Here is a 23,740-nt window from a genome sequence, read left to right as displayed (position 1 = left end):
GCAATTGTGAGAGGTCATCAAGTTACAGGAGTGTGCACAGGGAGTGGGAGCTCTTCATAAGGGTCTGCGAGTGAAGTTTTGGTAAAAGATTTAGTCTGTGTTGAAATGAAACACTACTATTCTTTTTCTTTTTTTCTACAGTTTTTTTTTTTTTTACAGCACACAACCTGTAACTTATATTTTGTCCAATTTCAGACACCTAGAGAGGTAGTGTAAATATTTGCAATAAATTGGAAAGGATTAATTGAGAATGCACACTATTTTGTGAGGTTTTAGGTCATGATTAAATGCTCTTTACTGTGTAGTCACATTTTATTACAACTTACATATGTTCAGAACACCGATAGAAAAGAAAGCATGTCACCTATTTACATCACTACACATTTACATTATATTATTTACAGATAATGGATCTAGTAACATATATGAGCAGAAAATATAGCAAATATCAATATGAAACTGTACAGGGCTTAATCTCATGTCCTTTACTGTACTTGTATTTCACTGTAATAATAAATACAGTTCTATATTTACACATTTTACTTTAAAAATCTGTTAAATGAATTTTAACAATTTCAAGTTAAAAATATCTGATCAAAATATTTCAAACAAGCTTATAAAAATAAGTCACAAAGCCTTTAGGACCTTCTGCAAGCTAAAAAAGTTCTGATTAAAGAAGCTTTTTTAAACTAGCCTTCAGAATTATAACATTGTTTGCTTCTCAAATTTCTTTACAAACTTCTTAAATATAGCAAGCTGAAAGGAACCTCACTGACATTAAGCAGAGCAGCACAGATGGACCCCAGTTAAATTAAAGCTAAGTAAACATGGTAATAGGTATTGTGCAATGGTTGACTGATCCTCTGTTTAATCCAAAGTGGTTTCAGGCATCGTTTCTGCAGCTGTGTGCTGCACTGCTTCAAAAGCCACAAGAGATAAAGGATTAAGATAAGTACCCAGCTGACTTTATCATACATAATTTCAGAATTGGTTCATTTTTTTTCCCTGAAGGATGAACATATCAGCCAAAGTCAACTGATGCCATCTGTAACTGCAAAACTAAAAATATGCCAGTGTGAATGGACAAGAAAATGAAGGCATATGCATTGTTGGCAGCAAATTCTTCATTGTGAAAATCCATCCTTGGAGTCCCAGGAAGTTTCAGATACAGGAACAGATGAACAACAGAGATCATCTGTAACGGATTACCTTAATTGCTGGGCCTAGCCTAAGGTTCCTAATGTTAAAAATTAGTCTCATTCACCTGGAGGCTGAGTGGCCATTAACTGAGCAGCAAATACTGGGCTATGAAATGTTACTCCTTAGGGAACTCTTTTTAACAACAACAAAAATAGGAATTTTTTTTTCTGTCTCAAATTATCAGTTTATTTAAGCAAAAGCTGCCAGCTCTGAGAAAAGAATATTGGGATATGCCCTGATGGCTTGGATAAGGTCAAAAAATTATATACTAGGTGGCTCTATTGTCTGAGATATTTTAACAGTAGACTTGGCAAGGACTGAAGTCTCTTCTTTCTAACTAGGATCCTTCTGATGCGTAAACATACATGCCTTGATTCAGCAAAGTATTAACAGATTTAAAGTCAGAGAACTCTGTTAACCTAATCAAGCCTTTTTCTAAACTAAAGCCATCAGAAGTCCCTGAATTTCAACAGCTGCTCCAGTATATTTTTTGGCAACACATCCAATATGAATTTAGAGATTTTTGGTGACACTAATTTCACTAGCTAATGACCATCTCTTATCAACAATTTTCACCTTTATTTCTAGGCTGCGTATCCCTAATGTCAATTTCCAGTTAAGCATACCAGATTCTTCTCTCAGATGAGTACTTCTCTGCCTTCAAGCTTCTGTATCCCAGAAGCAGCTACTTATAAACTGTGATAAAATCACTTATTTCTTAAGTTCTTTTACATTTATGATATTCATATCCTTTCCAATTTCACTATGTTCTTTACAACATGTGAATGCAAGAAGCGTTTGAAATATCCTGGGAGTGCTTGCATCAGTGCTAAGAACACAGATCACACAGCCTCTTCACTCCTGCTTGATATTGCCTTTGCTAAGGATATTGGCTATCCTTATCCGAAAGGACATGGTGACCTCTAAACCTTTGACTGACTAGTGACTAAGAACTAGCAGCTTTCTAGAATCACTGTTTCGTGAGACAGAGATCATGCTATGAGCAGGATTACAGTTTTTGCTCCTAGACAAATTACCTTAAATTAACGTTTCTCTCTGAGTGCCTTTGGTGTCCTTTAATAGTTCTCAGCATGCCAGTTTTTCTACATTGATAACTTTCTATGTAGTATTTTCCACCTTCAGATTAAACAAGTCATCTGCCAATTTTATCATCAGTAATTCTGGGAGTAATTCTATTGACATGAAAGCAATTCAGGACCAAACTATGCAGAACCTCATTAGAAAAATACCCATGAGACAATGCCTTGCCATTTACAATTACATTCAAAATGCTTGACAGGATTTTGATCAACTTCTTTCACATCATGTTAATTTTTTAGCTTTTGCTGACAATTAAAAATGTTTTGTCAAGTGAGACTTGACTTCCAAAATCCAAACCCAGTGCCAATTAAACCATTTAATCAGCTTTATCAAACATGGAACTTCATTAAAGGGTACTCTGCAGAAACCTCTAGGACTTTAACAGGACTACTCTTCCCTTTAAATACCTTGCTGAACAAAGGCCGTACAGAGATGCTTAGAAAAAACAATCATGGCACTGAAAAACTATTATTAAAACCAAATTGCAATAAACAGGAAAAAAATAACCCAACCCCTGAAAACATCAGCTGATGCTTTGAAAAAATATTACAACTTTAATATGCTATTTTTGTTCTTGACCAACTGATGCCCTTTCTGAGTAGTGCTACTTTAAAAGAGAGCAGCTGATACAAGTGCACAAACTTCAGCAGCTTTCCTTTCCTCCCTTCATCCCAGCATTTCGGGAGCAGGCTGAGCAGGCTCAAGTACTGGATTTTCAGCCTGCTGCAAGTTCTGTCACTGTCTGTTTTCTGAGGTGCATAGAGGCACTCTACACTCTTATGCACACATTCACACTTACTTTTGGGATTAAAAATTTTGTAAACAGAGGTATTTTCTGTATTGTTTCTGCAACTAGCGACAGGGAACAAATGCGACTGACGAAAGATTGCAGCCTTCTGTCATTTGATAAGAGGGTGGCATTAGGGAACTGCTGGTGGGCATATCATATGATATGCTGGCACTTGTGAAGGTTACCAATGCCTGTGTTGAGTCACAAGATTGTTTTTCTATGTCTTCTGAATTCACAGAGATCAGACTGGCATGTTTTGATCTCCTCCATATCAAAGTTTGCTTTCGCAGACTTCCCAAATCCTCCTTAAAATGTGGATTGAAAAGTATATAAAGCAGTGGGTTTAGACATGCTGGCAGAGGGACAATCACTAGAAGTATTGACTTAATCACTTCTGGGCTGATAAAAGTGAGGTTTAGTAAGGAGGAAAAAGATAAGAAGGCCACAGGGCAATAAAGAATGCAATTAGTAAAAAGTAGCAGGGCTATATGTTTGACCATAGAGCAATCCCAAACATTGTCTAGTTCTCCTTTTTCTAAACTACAGTAGAGCTTTGTATAAGCAACAGTCATTACCAGAAAGCAAAGGGAGTTCAGCAATACCAGGGCTACCATGTAGCCCATAGCAGTGGGCTCTCCAAAGGGGAGTGGCAAACAGAGCGGAGAAACCCCATACTCACTTCCCGTGAGAAGGGGTATCACTGCAATGATTAGTGCCAGCATAAAGCAAAAGGAAACGGCAACTTTTATGCTAGCAGTGGAGGATTTAGTTTCAAACTTTGCAGCATGTTTCACAGAGAATGCACGTTCGAGTGCAGCGAGGGTAAGGAGGAATATGGAAGCCTCTGAAGCAAAAATGGAGAGAAGGCCAGTTATTTGGCAACCGATTCCACTTTCCCATTGAGCTCCATACTCAGCAAAGCTACCAAAAGTGGATGCATCCACGCTAGCCAGTACTCCACTGGCCAGGCCCATCAGGGCATTTACAATGGCCATCAAACCAATCAAAAGTTTTATGGAGGACATATACAATGGAGATCTGAAAACTGTAGCAGACACCAGTGCATTGCAAATAAAGGTCAAACCCACTATGGTCCACACTCCAATTCTGATCAGCCAGCTACCAAACAGATGGTCACATGGTTTGAAGGGACCTGAAATGCCAAAATAAAAAGGGTAAGGGAAGCCCATGTAAACAAAAAAACCCTTGTGCTTTCTAAGACACTAAAGTTCATGCTGCTTGCAGATTCTCAGCACAGCCAAAGATTGAATTTTAGTATATAAAGGGAGCTGGAAATTTGCACTTTCTCTGGAGTAATCTGAGACCTTGATAACATGCTGCTAAATGTGTGATGCATATTGCATTAGTGGTGCACATGAGTCTTTGCCTTCATCACAAGTAGTCTATGGGTTTCTTTTTGTGAATGTCAACTCTTGTAGTACTACTGCAGTGTGAATGTCAACTCTTGTAGTTTCAAGAAATGCTGTGATATTTGTCAGTGTGTGAAAAACACTGAAAATGTCACCTCTAACTAAATTAAAACAGGTTCCTAATGAGTCCTGGTGATGTAATGGATATGGACAGATATGCTTTGGGTACCTTATAACATGTCATTACTCAGTCCAAGAAAATTGTGTCTCTTTGCATTTGGGAGTGCTGCCTTTTTGGATCTCCTGTGTCTGAAGTCAGGTCATTATGACTGAAGCTTGCTGAATACTTGAAGTATTCTCTATTACTGAGGTGCATACACCGTGCAGTTGAAGCTGAGCGCTCTGCAGTCAGAGAAACATTACGTGTCTTGGTACAAGCCAGCAATGCAAGCCCCTCACAGTGGCCTGTGCTTTTCCATGAAGACATAAACCCTGCAGCTGAAAGGAACTCCCTATGACTATGCCTGCTGCCATTAAGTAAGCATAAGAATATAATGTGTCAGTTTGCAAGTTTTTCTAAGATACTATTTGAAAAATCTAAGCTAAAATTTCTCTCAGGTCTGCCGATAATTTACCTTGAAGGCAGCAATGTTTTAATGAACTCAGAACTTTTCTTTAGGCCATTGGAGAATATGTGACAGTCAAATAACTCTGTTCTTTGACCTCCTGCCTTTTCTATTCCTCTTTATATTACTTAAAAAATTTACTATTAGTTGCTGTTGCAAACAAGAATCATGGCTTAAAATGAATGCTGAAGTACAAGGTGTCACTTGGGTTTTTTTGGTTCATGTTTCAGAATGAAAAAATGGCTAGTGAAAACATTTGCTGAATCAAAAAATCAAAACTTATGACCATGGCTGGCTACATTCTACAAAGAAAATTACAGTGCTGGGTGTCCTTTGTGAGGGACTGCACACAACAGTGCAGTAGTGATTGGTATTCCCTAGACAGAGACCTAAATTGTGTGTTGTTCAAGTGACATTCGGAAGAACTGCTTTAGCTTTGCAAAAGACTGAGAGAGCAGAGATTCTGCTGCCTTTATCATCTGTATCTTAGTAGAAGAGTCTTTCCTCTCTCATTTTCTTGATTGGGTATCAATTCTGGTGAAAAGGTGCCCAGAGATTGGTGACTGGGCAAAACTTTTTCTACACTCATATTGGCTGAATAGTTTTGTGGAATTCAATGCAAAACTGTATATTATTGTGCAATGTATTTGTATTACACTCATCAAATTACTGCACATCATGTGGCTGTCCTAGTAGCTGATTCACAGTTTGTTCTGCATATCGAATATCTACTAACACTGTCTTTGAATTCCTATCTATCTGGCAGCTTCATACCTGGAGAAGGTGAGCACTGCACTGAATGATGAGATTTCAAATCTTCTTCGAAGTCAAGAAAAAAGTCCTCAAAATCACGCTCATCTATTGGGGAGAGAAAAATCCAGAATTGTTACTGTAATTTTCAGGAAAGATTTTTTTAGTAAAAGTTGAAAAAATGCCTGTGGTATTTAAGGCCTGGTTTTATCTCTTTCCCTGCTGAACCATGAGCAGAAGCAGACATATGCCTACTTGGTTTTGAATTAATGTACTCAGGATTATTTAAAAGTTGGCATCTTTACTTCTCTGAAAATAATCACTTACAGGTACATTCTCTATTGCCTAATTTGCAGTGTGATTGTCTAGGAAGGAGTTTAAAAGATGAATTCTGCTGTTGTGCTATACTACTAAGAATTAATCAAGTGTTCTGTGTTTCTTTTGTCATCACCAGCACATATTCTTGGTTCTATTCTTGCTGAACTTTGAGACCTACTGGTTTGCAGGGACAGAGATAGCACAGAATGCAGCAGGGTGGTGTAAATGTATGTGTGCCCCTACATAACAGATCCAGTAACGGACCTAGTGCTGAAGGGGAAGAAAAATGCAGTAGTCTCATGTCCTGGAAAACAAATGTGCTCTCTGGCAACCCTGGTTATGTGCATGGACTGGGGAACAAGAGGCTGGACAGCAGTGCCATGGAAAGGGACTGGGGGGTCCTGGTCCATGGCAAGTTGAACACAGGTCAGCAGTGCCCTGGCAGCCAGGAGGGCCAGCACTGTCCTGGGGGACATCAGGCACAGCATCAGAGCTGGGCCAAGGAGGGGATTGTTCCACTGCGCTCTGCACTGGGGCAGCATCACCTCAAGTCCTGGGGGCAGGTTTGAGTGCCACAATATAAGAGAAATATAAAGCTAAAGATATTAGAGAGCTTCCAAAGGAGGGCCACAAGGATGGTGAAGGGCCTTGAGGGGAAGCCATATGAGGAGCTGAGGTAGCTTGTTCTGTTCAGCCTGAAGGAGACTGAGGGGAGACCTCAGTGTGTCTTCAACATCCTCACAAGGGGAGGCAGAGGCACAGGTACCAAACTCTTTCCCTCATGACCAGGGACAGGACTCAAGGAAATGACATGAAGCTGAGCCAGGTTTAGGTTGGATATCAAGAAAAGTTTTTTCACCAGAGGATGACTGGGCTCTGGAACAGGCTCCAAAGGAAAGTGGTTTGGACAATGCTCTCAGGCATGTGGAGTGATTCTTGGAGCTGCCCTGTGCAGGGTCAGGAGTTGAACTGGATGATCCTTGTGGGTCCCTTTTAATTCAGCATATTCTATGATTCTACAATTCTATGAAAAAATATGCCAAAGTAGCCACATATTTTGGCTATTACTCATCCTGAAGTGTGTGGGTAAGCTTAGGACATGTTCCATTCTGAGGCTGGCAAGAAACTACATCTTAGCTGGCCTGCTCTTGTATGGAATTATATAGCAGCTGAACTACTCTGTCTCTCATATAAAGGGAAGATTTAATTTACCACATTATTATGCTATTATTTGGATGAAAAGACGAGTGCATAAGTGAGGGAGATTTTTGAATGGCAGACCTAAAATAATGAGTTTGCTAAGCACAGGAATACTTAAATAACATATTATTGAGCAAGAAACAAGGTAGAGGCCACATCTACGACTGTAAAGAGTATTGGATTTATTTAAAAGCACAGGTTGCTCACAGCCTTCAGGCAGACTTAAAAGCCTAAGATGATGGTTACCTTGAATTTGTAGCAGTCCAGCGTCCTTTCTATGAACGTCATCAAGGCTGCTATTATCATCTTTGTTCCATTGGCTGGAGATTCTGTAGTGGTTCTCACAGGCTCCAAAGGCACAGCACTGATAGGCATAAGGCATTTCCATGACCCTGCAGAAGAACAAGGCAGCATACCATGGTAGTGGTTAAGCACCAGAGTTACTGGATTGTACTGCTCCTCTACAGTTAACACAAAGGAAATATCCACAACTGGAAGTAAAAACATCTCTGAGTAAAAATCAGTCATGATAATACAAAATGAGGATTCACAAATAAAATTCCTCACTGGAAGTGCAGATGGTTTCTAGGCTAATTTTAGAAAAAGCATACTGCAGTTTTCTTATGTGTTTTCATAGGAGACATGAAAGTGGGAGATCTATGTCTTGCTGTTGAGTGAATGTTACTCAGAACTGTATTTCTGCTTTTATGATTTTTCAATGATTTTACTGTGTAAATCAACAGTTTATCCAACAGTTACTTTCTTAACGGTTTATTTAAAAAAACCCCACATCTGAAGATCACAACCTGCTATCAGGCAAAACCAAAACACTTCCCAAATTGAATTTCTTCACTTCAGGAGATCTTTTGGAAATCAACCTTTATTCACCTCTCTCCACATTCAACTCATTTCACAGTAAGATGGCAAAAAGGAGATTGTTTCTTGTGCAAAAGATCAGGAAATCAGTATTCTAAACCAAAAGGTGAGGGAATTGGGCACTGTATGTGAAATGTCACTAAGAGAAAAATTTTAGTTTTTTAATTGTCTTAAAAAGGAGAACAGTCATTGCAAGACACAGGATACTCATTCTTAATTCTTTTAAGATAACTTTTATTCCTAACACTAATATACGTCAGTGAGTTCCAGTGATTATGAAGGCTCCTGTTGCCAGAAAATTGCACATTTCTGCTACACTGTGAATTTAATTCCTTCGTGGATGCACAAATTCTGGGGGAGCAGGGAAGAACTACTTTCTGAGTTCTGTAGACTACTTCTATTCCATAGACATTTTATGTTATGGAAGCAAAGCTATTTAATTTGCATAGTTCACCAACAGCACATAGTAAAACCTAAAAACTCACCTTAATTCCAAAAGCCCAATATACCAAAAAGTTCAAAGATAAAGAGGTGATTAGAAGTTATTCTGAATTAACTTAAAAGGAATAAACTAGATCCTCCTATCAGATTACTTTCAACAGGTTAATCATGTAAATTAACATAATGAGTGTAATAAGCAACCTCTAACCCCCTGGGAAATCTGCAGAGAAATCAAGCTGAATCAGGCCCAGTGCCAACAGGACTTAGACTTGTGCACTAGCCAAAACTTGGTACAAAGGGGAACAAACGGAATCTTAAGTTCTAAAGTGATTTTTTAAATTTGTGCATTTGGGGGCATTTAGATTCTATAACCTTACATTTCTGTTGGAAATTAACCACAATAATCTGTACCCTTGTACCCAATACAAAATTTTTAGGGTACTCAATAATAGTTCAAAATAACCAAGATCCAACTGTCAAGCAACCTCAGGCCAGCAGATTTAAATATTTAATTTCTAACACATTCATCTGCATGTGGTAACACATGCCATCTTTTAACATAAGATTATCTTGATTAAACATTTTTGAACACATTTCCCATAAGCCCTTCTTAAACAAACTAGTATTAAACCCCTTGATTACTAGACTAAGCCATAGCTAATCATCTGGGATAAAAACAATCCCAATCCCCAAACAGAAATTCCCTTTCTTTTGGAACAATAAAAACAATTATCAAAAGTTCTGTGAGGTGATCCCTGCAACTTGTGGCTTCAGACCTTTGGAAGGACATTGATACAGCTGGGGGAATGAACAGTTAGTGGATATTTTAAGCACAAGAGACTGAGAGAAATGTATTCTATTCTCTGATTATTCAAACACCTCTATAACAGATTTCCAGATCTTGTGCTTGTCCCAGCCTGCTGGTCTGTCATACACTGGAAATGTGGATTTCCCACATTGTACCAGTCCACTACTTTGATGATGTAGCCAAAAAACATCCATGGATTTTAAATTATATTTAAACAGCAAGACTCCCATTTCTTATCCTCTCTGTAGGTATTTCTAGCATCCATTCTTAAATCTGAACAGTTTATGTTTGTTTTTCCCCTCAGCCTGTGTTATTAGGATATATACATAATCTTTAAATTAGCAAATGCTGCTTAATCTGTGTGCAAAGCCCAGCTGCACACAATGGCTGCAACCCAGAACACAGAGGCCAAAACATACTTCGCAAAGCAGGGAAATAAGTATCAGATCTTCTTGGTGACAGAGGAGTTTTTTTTGTTTGGTTGGTTGGTTTTTTGTCTCATAAAAGATACATTTAACAAAAAAAAAAGAAAAAACAAAGAAGGAACTTTTAGGTGTACAGTGCTGGAGGCAGTCCTTTTTATGGCTAGTGCTTATTTGATGTGGGTGATTAGATTTGGACTTTGTCAAATTAAACTCTTAGAAACACTGCCTAACTTTATTTTTATATACTCCTTATCTTACTAATGATATCTGTACCCTTGATAATTCTTTTTTCCTCTAGCAAGGAATGCCTCTTTTTTGTGTTTTTAGATTAAGCAGCAGAGAACACAAGGTCGTTTTCTCCCTCACAAAGGTGTGGAGTTAATGGTGAACAGGAAGGCACAGTTATGATGAATGGAGCAAAGCACTGAGTTCTTTTCAGCACTGAATCAAAGCATCAGATAAAGAAGGAAGGAGTGGCTGGCAGCCTGACTTTGCCTCCTCCAGGCTGGCTGCAGTAGGCTGGGCTCAGCTCTGCAGAGTGTACTAGTGCTGTTGCTGAAGATGGGGAAGGGGATGCTCAACTCTTTGATGTGTCTGTTTTGATGAATTTAGATGAGTAGGAAGATTTTATACAGGAATTTGTCTTTAATGTAACCACTGGCTAGTTACAACAATTGCAAATGGTGGAATTCCATTTTGTTTTAGATGTCTGTTTAAGTTTGGTGCTTTGTGCATTTTCTGTGCAGTGATCCTGCATGAAATCTTGACCTCATTTTGATTTATGGTAAAAGTAATGCAGACTGTAGGTCAGGATTTTACCTTATTCTCTTCTGACTGGGTATAATTTGTTCTTATGGATGCTAATTAACACTAGATATCATACTTTGAATACACTTTAAAAAATAATTAAGTTAGTTTGACACATCCTTGTTAACAATTTGCCCGGATGAAATACACTGTACTTTCATTTGAGTAATGTACACAGTTTTGCTGAAGGGAAATTAATATAGAGTATAATTTTGAGAAAATAATTTAAAAAATCTGAATTCATAATTCAGTTGAATAATTGATTATTCTAGGACTATTGCAGCACCTGTTATGCCTCTAGGTAAAGGTATATGCATAATTATATAATTGCCAGGTTGGAGTAATAACTTTTCTTGTGTTTACATTCTTTTAAAGAAACGTCAATTATTTTAGAATTGTCACCTGCCTCAGCATTTGGGCAAAGCCAATGAGAGAATAATAAGCTCAGTCTCAACCAATCATGATTTTTATGGTACTTGTTCCTTGGCCTCTGAGACCTATCTCAAGATCTCTAATGTAAAAGAGGTTTAAGGCCTCTAGTACTTTGAATATTATAGTTTCATGCACTTGATGAAGTCACTGTCTAATTTGCCCTGTGACAAACTACCATTTTTGGGTTTATTAAGACCTTTAAGGCATTGTTTCCTAACCTTGGAACCATTTTTTGCAGCTCTTATCTCAGTTTGTGTTAACATGCCATCACAAAAGTTCTCTAGGATGGATCCCTCCAGTGCTGTACACAGCTCCACACTTCTACTCATCATTCCCTTACTGAGAACTCCAAACACTCCAGTCCTTGTTGTTAATGCTCGCATCTTGAGCTGTCTGCCTGCTTGGGCTCTTGGGCCTTTTCCAGTGCAAAAGGCAAATCCTGTGAAACTTAAGGATGGGCCCTCCATCTTCGGAGATACTCCAAAGCTCTCTGGATGTGGTCCTGGGCAACAGGCTCCAGGCGCCCCTGCCTGAGCAGATGGTTAGACAAGATAGCCTCAAAGGTCCCTTGCAACCTCAACCACTCTGTGATTTTCTAACTATGTGCACACTGTTTAGTTGTTTCATATTTTCAGATACCAAAATTTTACAGTAAAACGTGATAAAGTATATGCTGCACTTGGCATCTTCTAATGAAAAAATAAAAATGAAAGGAGAGTTAGGGGAAACTCCCAAATATCCTGAAGTCAGAGACAAAACCCTCTTTGTCGTGACCCTGAAATTAGTTTAGTTGGTTATAGCATTGTGCTAATAATGCCAAGGTCATAGGTTCAAGCTCCATACAGGCCATGGTCACCCAGTGACTGGAAGAGCTGCAAATAGTCTTTAGAGGACACTTCCTTCCTGTATCACAGAGGACCCACAGAAATTATTAATATTGAAGTGTGTTATTAGTACTTGGGAAATATTATCTCTATCTTAATTAAAAGATTACAGAAAAATCATGTTCAAAGATAAGAGGTGAAATCTTTTGGTCTTTCAGCAGTATATTCTTCCTCTGTATTTGCTGTGCTCTCATTATGTATAATGGGAGTTCTGTGAGCACAGTCCAGTAGAAGAAGGACGTATCACCAAGCTGCCAGCAATATTGTTTTAACAGCTTTTGAAACATATCACCAGGAAGCAGATGTGGCTCGTACTAAGCAACTACTGGGGTTAATATTTCAAAACCTTCATAGTTTCTTCAGTTGAAAGTGAGCATAATAAAAGAAGTCTATCATTTTTATCATATTTGCTTTAGTTTTAATGGCACAGATCAAAGACTGACAATACGAAGTAACATGCGTTACACACTGACACACCTTCCATTGCACATGAACACAAATGTGGCTTATTAGTTTTAATGATATACTCACTTGAGTTCTGGAAAATTTTCAGATGTTATCAAACTTTGTAGGGCATGATTTCCTGTTAATTTTAAATGAGTTAAACCATGTAGCCCCGTCACAGGAAAAGAGGACAAAAGGTTGGATGACACATCCCTGCGTAACAGCAAATAAAAATCAGCTTATGGTTTTCATTTTTTTTTCAGCACTAGAAGTGTCACATTGAAAAAATAGGTTAAAGTTTTCTAACTCAATAAAAAAAGACTGTAGTAAACAGAGGCCCCAGTGAATGCAGCAAAGCTGCAGCACTGCTCAGGAATACTCACCTTTATGTCTAGCAGAAAGCTAACAGTAACATCTAGTAGTTAGTTGGGTCTCTGTTCCCAAATTTTGACTCAAAGTAGTCATAGTGACAGCTTTAAGACTAGCAAATTACTTTTAAAACCTTCTCCCCAGACTATGTGAATTCAAAGGAGCCAAACAGCTTCCCACAGTTTAAAAGTTTCAGTGGGATGCTACAGGGCATGGCTGCCCTGCAAGCTGCCCAAGGAGCAGGTCAGCGTTGTGGGGAAGATGTGCATTTCAGGAAGGGACAGGTCTGGGCTGGAGCAGAGGGAGATGACATTTCCAAGCTGAAATTTGTCTGAGTGGCTGAGGGAAGACACAACAGTGCAGATGAACACAGATGGGTAACTTGGGGAAGGTAAAACAGGTGAATGAAAAAGTGCTAAGGGATTAAGGTGATACAGCAAAATAGTGAAAGAGTCCAGAGGTAGTTTTCTATTTTGCTCTCTCTCCCATTTATTCAATGAGTTTTTTCAGTCCTTCTTACAATTATCTACTCTGAAATACTTCAGATGGTCAACAGCCAAGGAGGACGAAACAAAGTCTAATGCAGTCAAAATGCTTTTGTGTACAGGAAAGTCTGGACTATACACTGAAATCTAAGGCCTAGACATAAAATAAGGTCTGTTCATGCACTGGGCTTCTACCTCTCTGGTTTATTGTCTGCTTTCTTGCACACAGCACCATTAAAGACCAAAGGTGAAATTCAGGTTCTACTGCAATGCTGAAAATGACCACTGACTTGAGGTGGACCAAGGTCAGAGACTACCATTTCAGGAAACACTGGCACACTGTGTTACTGTTGTGTTCAAGGGCCTTTTTCTTTAGCCTCCTCTGACTGTTGTATTGTCCAAATTTACTGCTCATCTCAAAAAGTAGGTAAGTTCTGAGAAGGGCCCCAAGAGGGATATTATAGACAAAATTGTCTGTGTGGGCATTTGTCAATGCACCATTCAGAGGGCTTTGCATATCAACAGAAAATAATACCTCTCCAAATTTAGGTTTAGCAGATACCAGATTATCTGTAAGCAAATGCCCAGCATCATATTTTTGTGACAACCATGCAGCAAGATGACTGCAGAGGAATTTTTATCACATCTTCCCCATACAGCCAATGCCTCAGTGATTCATATCAAAAAAGCATTACAGTGACAGTTGGAAGTAGGAAAAAAATAAATTAGTAAGCACTGAGAAGTGCTTGTGAACAAGGCCTTCAAAACTGGCTGTAGAGTGTTTTGACCACTAAGTGCTCTGGCAGAACTTAATAAAGAGGAAAAACTGTTTCATCAAATGAGGAACAATAAAATAGAGATGAATTAAAAAAAAAATTCTGATTTAATTTTTAATCCAATTTCTGAGGCCTGAAACACAACTAACAGGAAATATTTACCACTGCTACAACAGATTAACTGCTAATAAATTGAGTGAAAAGAGGCAGATGCACTGATAATGTTCATGGACCCCAAATGATTACACAGTGTTGTATGCAGCTTTGCTGTAATACTTATGTGAATTGGGGAAGTACAAGAAAGCAGACATTTAGATATGTATTCAACAGACCAGATAATTACAAGAGAAACCCTCAATTTCTGCTGGGGCACCAAGTTATTAAATTTTTGTATGCTCTTGCAAGAAAAATGCAAAAATTGAATGTATAAGATATTAAAATACTTACAGTTTGATCAGAGATGGTAAAGAGGAGAAGGCATTGGGGTGAATAGTTTTAATTTTGTTCCAAGCTAAATCCCTACAAGAAAAGTGAGTAGAAAATTACATACCCACTGAGTGAATATGGAAGTTTCAAACACTTGATTAGGAGGCCTAAATATAAAAAAGTATCGATAATGTGCCAATATTTTCAATAAGCTCCTGCATATCTCATAGTGCAAAGGATTTTTAAATTTTTTGTTAGTCAGTTGTGGTGTTTTTAAACTGGCAACTTAAAATGTCTCAATGCCTGCCACAGCCCAAGACACTTCAGTCTGCTTCACAGCCTCCTAATGCAGCAGAAAGAAGGGTGGGTTATATGGACTAAGTCTTCTAAAACTTTCTCATGTGACTAAGAGCAGCAACCCATGGTCAAAAGGCTTAACTTCCTAATCTCAGTTTTCACTGCCCCTGAAAAGTCAAAGAGACTGAAAGCAACTCTTAAAAATGTACGGCTTCAATTCTGCAAAAAATTCCAACCATGAGGAATTTCTTGACAAAAATCATTCCTCTAGCACACGAGTCTGTGTGAAAACTGGAAACCTGCACATGACTGGACTCCACATCTCAAGATGCTGTTCTCTGTAAAAAGACTTCTCACTCCCTAGAGCTGATTATAACGTGAACCTGCCAACAGATAGCAGCTCTGGCCCAGTAAGTCTCTCTACTTCCACCAGAAACATTTAGAAGTGACAGTTTTTATGGCTATAAGCTTATATATTTTAATTAATTGCTGCAGGTGCTAAACCTCACAATGTTTGCTCTCCTTTCCCAGTTATGAACTCACAGTGAAAGACCACAGTGAGGAAAAACTGAAATAAGGATCCTTTGGGGTACATCATGGGCAGACATCATACAGCCCATATTTTTGAGAGCCTGTGTGGGTGTCTGTTAGGGGTACTCACAGAGAGCGAAGAGCAGCCAGCTGCCGAAACGTGTCTGCTTTGATTTCAGCAATTTCATTGTGATGCAAGTCTCTGAAATAGCAATAAGCGTCTCCTCAGTTTCAAACACACTTGGAAGGCACTTTGGGGTGTTTTAGATTGTGCTTATGATCCACTTCAATAAAGTGTATCTGGGGTATGTCAAATCAGCGAGCAATAACCAAGTTAATTCTACTCAAACACACATAGATGCTTCTTTTTAAGCTTTTTAGGGTGGTTTAACACTTACATTTTTTGGAGTTTTTTACATGCAGTAAAACAGGGTAAATCTTGCAGCAGGTTATAAGACAGATCCCTGAATTATACAAGAAACAAATATATTAACATCAAAGGAATGTTAAAAGAAAAAGAGCTTTCATTGTATAGCTTCATGCTCAATTAAAAATAATTTATTTTTATCCACAGTCACAGAAGAATAGAAGTGTACAAACTCACTTATTTCTCATCTGTCACATTTTGATTTCTAACTGAAGAGGCAAGAGGAGGGGAAAAGGCAAGATTTATTAACTCCATATCCACATTTGCAAATTCCTTGCATTGTCTGAAGATTTCCTACCTAAAGTGCAGACTTCTGCTGAGTGTCTTACAGTGTCTTAAATCCATAAACTGGATTTATATCACAGACTTCATAGTTATCATGTCTAAATTCTGATAAAGACTTTAACAATTTAAAATAATCTACTAAGCATATATATTCATATTTTTTCAGAGAAGATCCTGTATTTTTCTGACAAGAGCCACAATCAGCTTCCCATTCTACATTTTAATTAAGCAGTATTGCCTCTGATCCTTAGACTGCTACATCTTATAACTGAGGGAAATGGTCAAAAAATATTGGAACTAACTTTGAAATCAATCACTACATGGGGGAAAAAAACCTTAAAAATACTTGAGCCAAAACTCAACAAATTACAGAATAACTGAAACATCTGGACTGATTTACAGTATAATATAACTAATCAAAACCAAGCTCAGGCAATTTGCAGAAACTGAAGGGGAAAAAGAAAAGGAACCAGACACCAGCCCCCACCACCCAAGAGTCACATCCTATATATATATATATATATATATATATATATATATATATATATATAGGTGTGTGTGTGTGTGTGTGTGTGTACGTATGCGTGTGTGTGTTGTTCAGGGAAAACTAAATGGGAAATTTGCATGTGAAAAGAATAGAGAAAAAAAGCTTATGCCTAGAATTAGAAAAAATGCCCTTTTTCACAGTTATCCAGTATTATCACATGAAAGAGATTCACTTTTCACTTTGTGAAATTCTTCTCAAATTCTCTAAAACTGGTTCAACTCCATCTATTTAATCCATTAGTAAAACTGTATTTTCACTGCTATTTTTCCAAGAGGGGCACTTGGACTATTTTATATTTGATTAGTGGAAGTAGTGCAAGTAATGACTGTTTGTGTCTTTACGTGTTTGTGTCTTTACTCTGATTTTACTCTGTAGAAAGGCAAATCTCAATATGTTTGGGGTGAGGGGTTTGTTGTTTGTTTGGTCTGGTTTGGTTTGTGTGTATGCAAAATAAGGTACACTGTGGCCCAAATCAGACATTACAGAGGGTTCAAGTGAGCTAGAGGCTTTTAATCCAAGGTAAAGGATGTTTTGTATGTCTGGCAGACACTGGCTATTCTGTCATCCACAGGTTTATCACTTAGGTCTTCTTAAAAATATGTTACCAGCTTGAATTTTGTACATACTGACACCCCTCCTCACACATGGAAAAAAACCCTGAACTTGACACCCTTCTCCCCTCAGTTTCTGTCAGAACTCCAGGAAATATTTTACTTGTTTATTTTTAAGGTATTTTTTCCCCACTTTCTTAATACACAGGCTCTTGGCAGCAGCAGAGGGCAAGTGGCTTTGTTCCCTGTGCCCAGCTGTGCTGAGGGAGCCTTTCCAGGGCTGCTGGGACCATGCCCTCCCAGACTTTCCTGCAGGCGAGCACACAGCCAGGAGCCTCCTGCACACCCATCTCAGCAGGACGCACAAACTGCCTTCCAAAGCAGTGCTTGCCCTTGGGTGGGAGTTGAGTGTATTTGTTTGTGAGTGTAACTGAGCCCGGGAGCCCCTGCAAGGTCGCAGACTCAGGCATGGGTGGTGGGCTCAGTGCACCCACATCCTCCCTGGCACTGCCAGAACTGATGTCAAAGCGAAATGGGGACTCAGCAGGCTCATTCCAATCTGGCAGCAATGGGGAAAGAGCAGCTCTCGAGTACTTGAAATTGATGATAAATCAATTCCCTCCTCTTGTAAGTATCAGCTTGAATTATGTAGGGTAGCACTCAAAAATAAAAAATGTGAATTTCCAATGGACAGTCCTACTCTACTATGAACGCTGTAAGTTATTAATTGCTGTATTTGTTTGCACTCTGTTTTGAGATTACTTATTGTTTTTGAATGTTACAGGACTATTTAAACTTAATTCTGTGTGCAGACTTTTTTTTGTGGCAGCAGACTGTCTTTTATCATTCTGGAAATGATTATATTGAGTCCATTAACTAAAATGTAATTTTTTCTGGAAATGTTCTTGACATTCACTCTGGTATTCAAATAATGCATTATAATTAGTGTTGTTTTAATGCTGGCCAGAGAATTAATATCAAATAGATTCCTAGTGATGTAATACATAGAGGAAAGTGCTTTTGGCTCATTCTCAAAGAAGTGGACATAACAATTACTTTTGTTAGTGATTAAGCAAAATCCAAGGAAATCTCCAAGCTAAAATAATATTGTGTATTTAGTATACCAAACATGCCCAGCTATGTCAAAGAATAGTCTATTACAACTTCAGTCAGCCACTTATGTCTGGTTGGGAAAGAAACTAAAAGAGGAACATAACAAGTACTCAAAACTGCTGTCCTTATATTTTCTATTCACTTCAATGAATTATTTGCCTTAGTGAGAAAAAAATCCTAAAGTACTGTAGAAGACAGAGAATGAATGAAAATAAGGTAGCTCTGTCTTTTTTTAAATAAAATCAAGAACCTTTTTATATCTTCCTAAAAATATGCTAAGTAATTATCTTTCTCAGAAATGTATGGGAAATCCTGATTGGTAAGAGGGTTGTAAACTTTTTAAATAACACAGGAGCCAACTCCCTGAGCTGAATTCCTAAGAAGTAATGTGATACACAGAAATAGCAGTAATTGGGTAATTTTAAAATCATAATAGCTTCATTTGTCTATTAATCTCTTGCATTACTGTCATGTTAATAATCTTACTGAAACATACAGCACTTGGAGATTAGGTAACTGGTCACAAGCTGATTTGGGGAGAGAGGTGATCTGTGCTCCTGTGAGTGTCCTGTTGAAAGAATTTATGAAAAACAATTACTTTTTGAAGACCGAAAACCAAAATTTTTTAGCACATTCTTTATAGTATACAAGAAAGTAAAACAAAGCAGAAATACTTCTCTAGCACTTACAAACTCTCCAGACTTGTAGTCCCTGTCAGATCAGGAAACTCTGTTAACTGTGAAGCACCATTTAAAGTCCTACAATTTAAAAAAACAATTTCAGTAAAATTATGGTGATGAAAGTGTGGGACAACTCTAGTATTGCAATATAAAAAGAAAACTAAAATAAAAAGTAAACACATACAGAGTTCTTAGTTCTGGTAAGTGTTGAAAAGAAGATTTTCCAACAAGCTGGATAGGGTTATCATAAAAATGTCTGAAAAAAATGATAAAAAGACAATGAATGAAAAATATTTTATAATATTCTAAATATATTATTATATTATAATCAAATGAGTCAGCTCTCTATGTTGAATCACAGACTGTGCCCCTCTGGTTGTAGTCAGTCACCTTCTGGGCTTTTCTCACCCTCTAATCTATATTCATCAGTCACATGTCACATTTTGAACATTCAATTAGTCACTGTGTTCCTGTTTAATGCCAGAAGCTAGCCAACAAAATATTCTCTCTTCCTCCCATGTTTGGGAAGACAAAATTTCACATATGAAGACTTTTGTTATGACCTAAGACAAATGTAAGGATAGCACATAAAGAAGTCAGAACTTCCCCAATTCAGAAGAGGTTCCCTTGCCCTTTTGAAGTCATGCTGTTTTTGCTCATGGAATATTACTCAAGATGAATCATTATTTTTCTTACAATTATTTTGCAATTTCTTAATTTGAAGTTGTCCATTAAGTGCATTTTCACGTAAGACGATGGGAATTCAGAACAGAGTCCATCAAGAGTAATTTTTACCAGCTTTTATGTTGCCAGTAATGCTAAGAGATTTAGAAGTAACCATTCAAATAAAAGGTCAAAGGCCAGAGACCACTACTTGCTTCCCTTAATCAGGGCTTGAAAACTGCCATTCTTTCCACGAATCTGGAAAGATACAAGCTTGTTTGCTTGTATGGTGACGTGCTACAAAGTGTACTCACAAAAAAAAGCTATTTGACAATTAGCCACAAATATGATACTTAGTTCCACATTCTCTAATACAAAGAGTCATTGAAAAGATTCTTATCACTTACATTGTAATAAGTGAAGGATTACCCACAAATGCACGCTCAGGTATTGACTTGATGTTATTGCTATGAAATCCCCTGCAAAGAAAAAAACATTCATATGGTAAGGAAAAAAAAAGGAAAAAAAAGTCAAGACTCAGTCTGTAATCACAATGCACAATGATGGTTTCTGTTTGTAGTAAGGAGTGTCTGTATGTAAAGGTATATCTTTGTTTTCTGGATTAAGACAGAACTGAAAAAAGCAAAAGCAATGGAAAAAACAGAGAAGAAGAGAAGAGAGAGAAAAGAGAAGAGAAGAGAAGAGAAGAGAAGAGAAGAGAAGAGAAGAGAAGAGAAGAGAAGAGAGCAAAATTGTTGAAATACTGCACTTCTTTAAATGAACAAAACCATTCAGATGAAGTAGGCTTCAAAATGGCATTTCAAAAGTCAGGGTATACGCATGTATGTATATTGATATAATGTAAATATGGACAAATATATGAACTAAGACCATCAATAGTTAAATATTAATAATTAAATAGCTAACAATATGTTTCCCCCTGTGCTTGTTAAACTGCAACTATTTTTTTGCTGGATGGCACAAGTTTATAAAGGAAATTATTTTATACACTATATTGTAATGTTGATCCTCCCACAACCACCTTTTTGTTGAGATATTTTAAATGTGGACACAAACAAAATGTAATTGTGCCTGCTGGACAGAGAGCCAAATCTTTGTCTCATCATTAATTACTGGATTTCATTCATATGAGTAATTCTCCATTGTGAAAAACAAAAGGAACAACTAAGATTTCAAAAGAACAATGATGATTTGTGTGGGAAACTCCCATTAGTTCAGTCGGGTATGAAGAAGTCTTCCCAGCTTAAATTTATACATTGCTAAGCCTCCAATTGCTCACTGAGGCAAGCACTGAGGCAAGCACTCTTGGCCATTACTTGAACAGGTCCCACATTATTGGTTTTAGTGGTTTAGGCATTGTGCTACTGTGATGAGCTGCAGAGCAAGGCTTTACATCCCTGCTTGCTTTGCACGCAGGCTCTAAGCAGAAGAGCATCTCATCTAGAACCAGTAAACAGACTGGTTTTGAATGGGATCCCTTGCATGGCAGAAAAAACCCAAAGAAATGGCATAACTACCTCCCAGAGCAATATCTGCTACTAGCTGTGCACAAAAAGGTCGCAGCTTATGTTTTCAGCCCAAACTGTGAGAGAGACACGAGGTCCCACCCAGAAACAGCCTTACGAAGGTGGCCCTGCAATGGGCTGGGGCTGGGCTCCCACAAGGGTCTGTGGATCCTTACAGGATCAGCTCCCAGGGCTACACAAAGCACAGAACCACACGGTCTCATGGTCTGTGCTGCAATTTCAGACCCCAAATGTTTCTGGCCCATAGTTGATACTCAGAGGTGAAACCCTGTTAGGGGCCAGTACGCAACCTCAGGCACATCAGGCAGCTGGTGCATGTCATGCAAACTGAGTCACCCATTTTTGGCTACTGGCTCCAGAGGTCATCAAAAAGACAATCCTTTGAGGTCACTGGATTTCAAACTAATTATTTTATGGCATAAACAGCAGCTGAGAACATTTGGGCTAGGAAAACCATAGCCCTGCTGCCTGTTGCAGAGCTGCATTTTGGCAACACTGGAGGTGCTGAGCAGGAGTCTACAGTATCTGGGGGTACCTGCTCTGGAAAAAATCTCTGGTGGCTACTTAAAATTGGCTTTAGATCAGTTTGTGATGTACATGTTCAACTAGTATGTGATTACTTATTTTTGTTAAAAATCTATGCTGATAGTACCACTAACACGGTAAATAAGTCAAATGGAAAGAATTCTGAGCATATGTATTATTGTGTACATTGTGTGTATGATGTGTGAACATAGTTTAACTACTTTCAATTTTTAATAATTCAACCATTTTTCAAAATAAATTTGAATAATTTAATTTCATTGTTGATTTTCCTGATGCAAACTATGCCTGTGCATACAAAAACATTTTATTCACAACATTACAAAGAAATTACTATATATATATAAAATAAATTGCTCTAATTTAATAGAGGTGAGGGAGGGAAGTTGGTAAAATTTAATTAAACCTGATGGACTAATAAAGATGTCATGCTTTCTTAGCTAGAAGACTAATACATTGGAGAGTTTGCAAAATCTAACCCTTGTGTTTGGGACTAAAAGTGAATTAATTGTGTTTGTTGTTTACTGCATTCCAGAAAGGAAGTTCCTGGAAAAGACCCACTGCACAAGGCAACATAAAAGTAAAAGTTGTCAGAACTTGAATGGTCTAAACTGGACATTGAAAATAATTTTTTATGTATGTTGGCATGCTTATTAGTTTTTCCTAGGATATCAGTTTTTCAGGATTACTGATAAAATCACCAGCATTAAAAAAAGAAATCTCAGTAGACAAAACATCCTTCTTTCTAATATGAGCTCTGTACTTACAGCTCTTTTAGGTTTGTTAGTGTCCTGATAGCAGTGGGGAACTCGTCCAGACTGTTGTAATTTAAATCTCTGTGTGAAAATAGATATTATTATTTTAGTTATGCACTGCATGAGAGATAACATAGCATTGTTGGCATTTGTAATGAACTATCATCTTCTATGCATTGAATAAATACATACAGCAAAAAGACAGGAAATCCTCAAAAGTGTATGGATATTTTCCAACAAAGTCTATTTAGAGCACATTATGGTTCCTATTTTTATCAGCATTCTATTTTTAGTTACATTTTAGCTATTCTGTAATAAAAAAAGTAAGTAAATTCGCGTACTACTAAGGGATTTCTAAATTGCCCACCCTTAGCAATACATTCAAGTATTAACAGGGAAAAAAGGCTTTCAAAACAATATTCAATGGTTTTGGTGATCTGCCCTTTACATGTCTAATACACTTCTCTATAAATATTTCTAACTGTATTGTTAATTTTAAGACTTGACAACAATCAAGAGAATAGTTTTAACCACACAAGCTGTGTGGTTAGTACTGCTCATGCTGTAGCAGTAATTAGACTTTATTCTGGTAGGCTGAATGGATTATAATCCTACTTCTGCCTTCAGCATGACTTGTGTATCTTTCAGCATTCAGGAGATGGCTGAAACTAAAACTGAGATATTCCAGTTTACTGTGATGCTCTCTGGCAATGCTTTGTGAGGAAAATAGTCTGAAAAACTGGAGCAAAAGCCTTTTTAAACAGGCAGGCAAAACCCAAGCCACAATTTACAATAGATTGAAATTGAAATAGTATCAGGCTGAAGTAATGCAGGCAGGAAACTGCTGTCTGAACTCAACAAGGCTTTCCTTCCTGCTTGTAAATCTCTCCTGCTTATTGACAAAAAGAGATTACAGGCATGTACGGTTTGGTTTTGCCCTCTAGTGATATGTGATTTCCAGACCTATGCCTCAATGCAAACAAATGATCTTAAAGCTGGTGTCCATCATTTACACCAAGATCTCTTCAGATTATCTTGAGACTATCTGGGAACTGGTCTATACATTATGCAATTACTGTGCTTGAGGCAAGTGCTACACTGTCCTGCTGCAGGGAAGTGGCTGCACCTACATTTATTCCCAGGTTTGTGACTGCTCTCTGTGTTTTCATCTCTCTTGTGCCAGGTGGCTGGGACTGGGTTTGCAATTACTTTTTCCATTGTTCTGTTTTTCCCCGTTTGTGACCAAGTGCCATGTGAATATCACTTAAATAAA

At 37.9% G+C, this 23,740-nt stretch overlaps 1 protein-coding gene across 2 annotated transcripts in view; it reads right to left on the bottom strand.

The window, feature by feature from the left end:
• Positions 1-260: 260 nt before the first annotated feature.
• LGR5 (leucine rich repeat containing G protein-coupled receptor 5) overlaps positions 261-23,740 on the bottom strand; it is a 91,557-nt gene continuing 68,077 nt past the window's right edge. For both annotated transcript variants that reach the window (XM_064419504.1, XM_064419503.1), the window contains 12 exons: positions 22,480-22,548; positions 20,030-20,101; positions 19,144-19,215; positions 18,969-19,037; positions 18,776-18,847; positions 15,755-15,820; positions 15,487-15,558; positions 14,550-14,621; positions 12,560-12,685; positions 7,602-7,747; positions 5,862-5,945; positions 261-4,244 (listed from right to left, as the gene is read on the bottom strand). In XM_064419504.1, coding sequence (XP_064275574.1) covers positions 3,154-4,244; positions 5,862-5,945; positions 7,602-7,747; positions 12,560-12,685; positions 14,550-14,621; positions 15,487-15,558; positions 15,755-15,820; positions 18,776-18,847; positions 18,969-19,037; positions 19,144-19,215; positions 20,030-20,101; positions 22,480-22,548 — 2,011 coding nt within the window. In that variant the 3' untranslated portion in view covers positions 261-3,153. The remainder of the gene's footprint in view (positions 4,245-5,861; positions 5,946-7,601; positions 7,748-12,559; positions 12,686-14,549; positions 14,622-15,486; positions 15,559-15,754; positions 15,821-18,775; positions 18,848-18,968; positions 19,038-19,143; positions 19,216-20,029; positions 20,102-22,479; positions 22,549-23,740) is intronic.

Source organism: Passer domesticus, chromosome 5 (genome assembly GCF_036417665.1).
Source record: "Passer domesticus isolate bPasDom1 chromosome 5, bPasDom1.hap1, whole genome shotgun sequence".
Taxonomy (NCBI): domain Eukaryota; kingdom Metazoa; phylum Chordata; class Aves; order Passeriformes; family Passeridae; genus Passer; species Passer domesticus.
The sequence above is the reverse complement of the archived record's forward strand: the minus strand, read 5'-3'. Positions and strand labels throughout refer to the sequence as shown.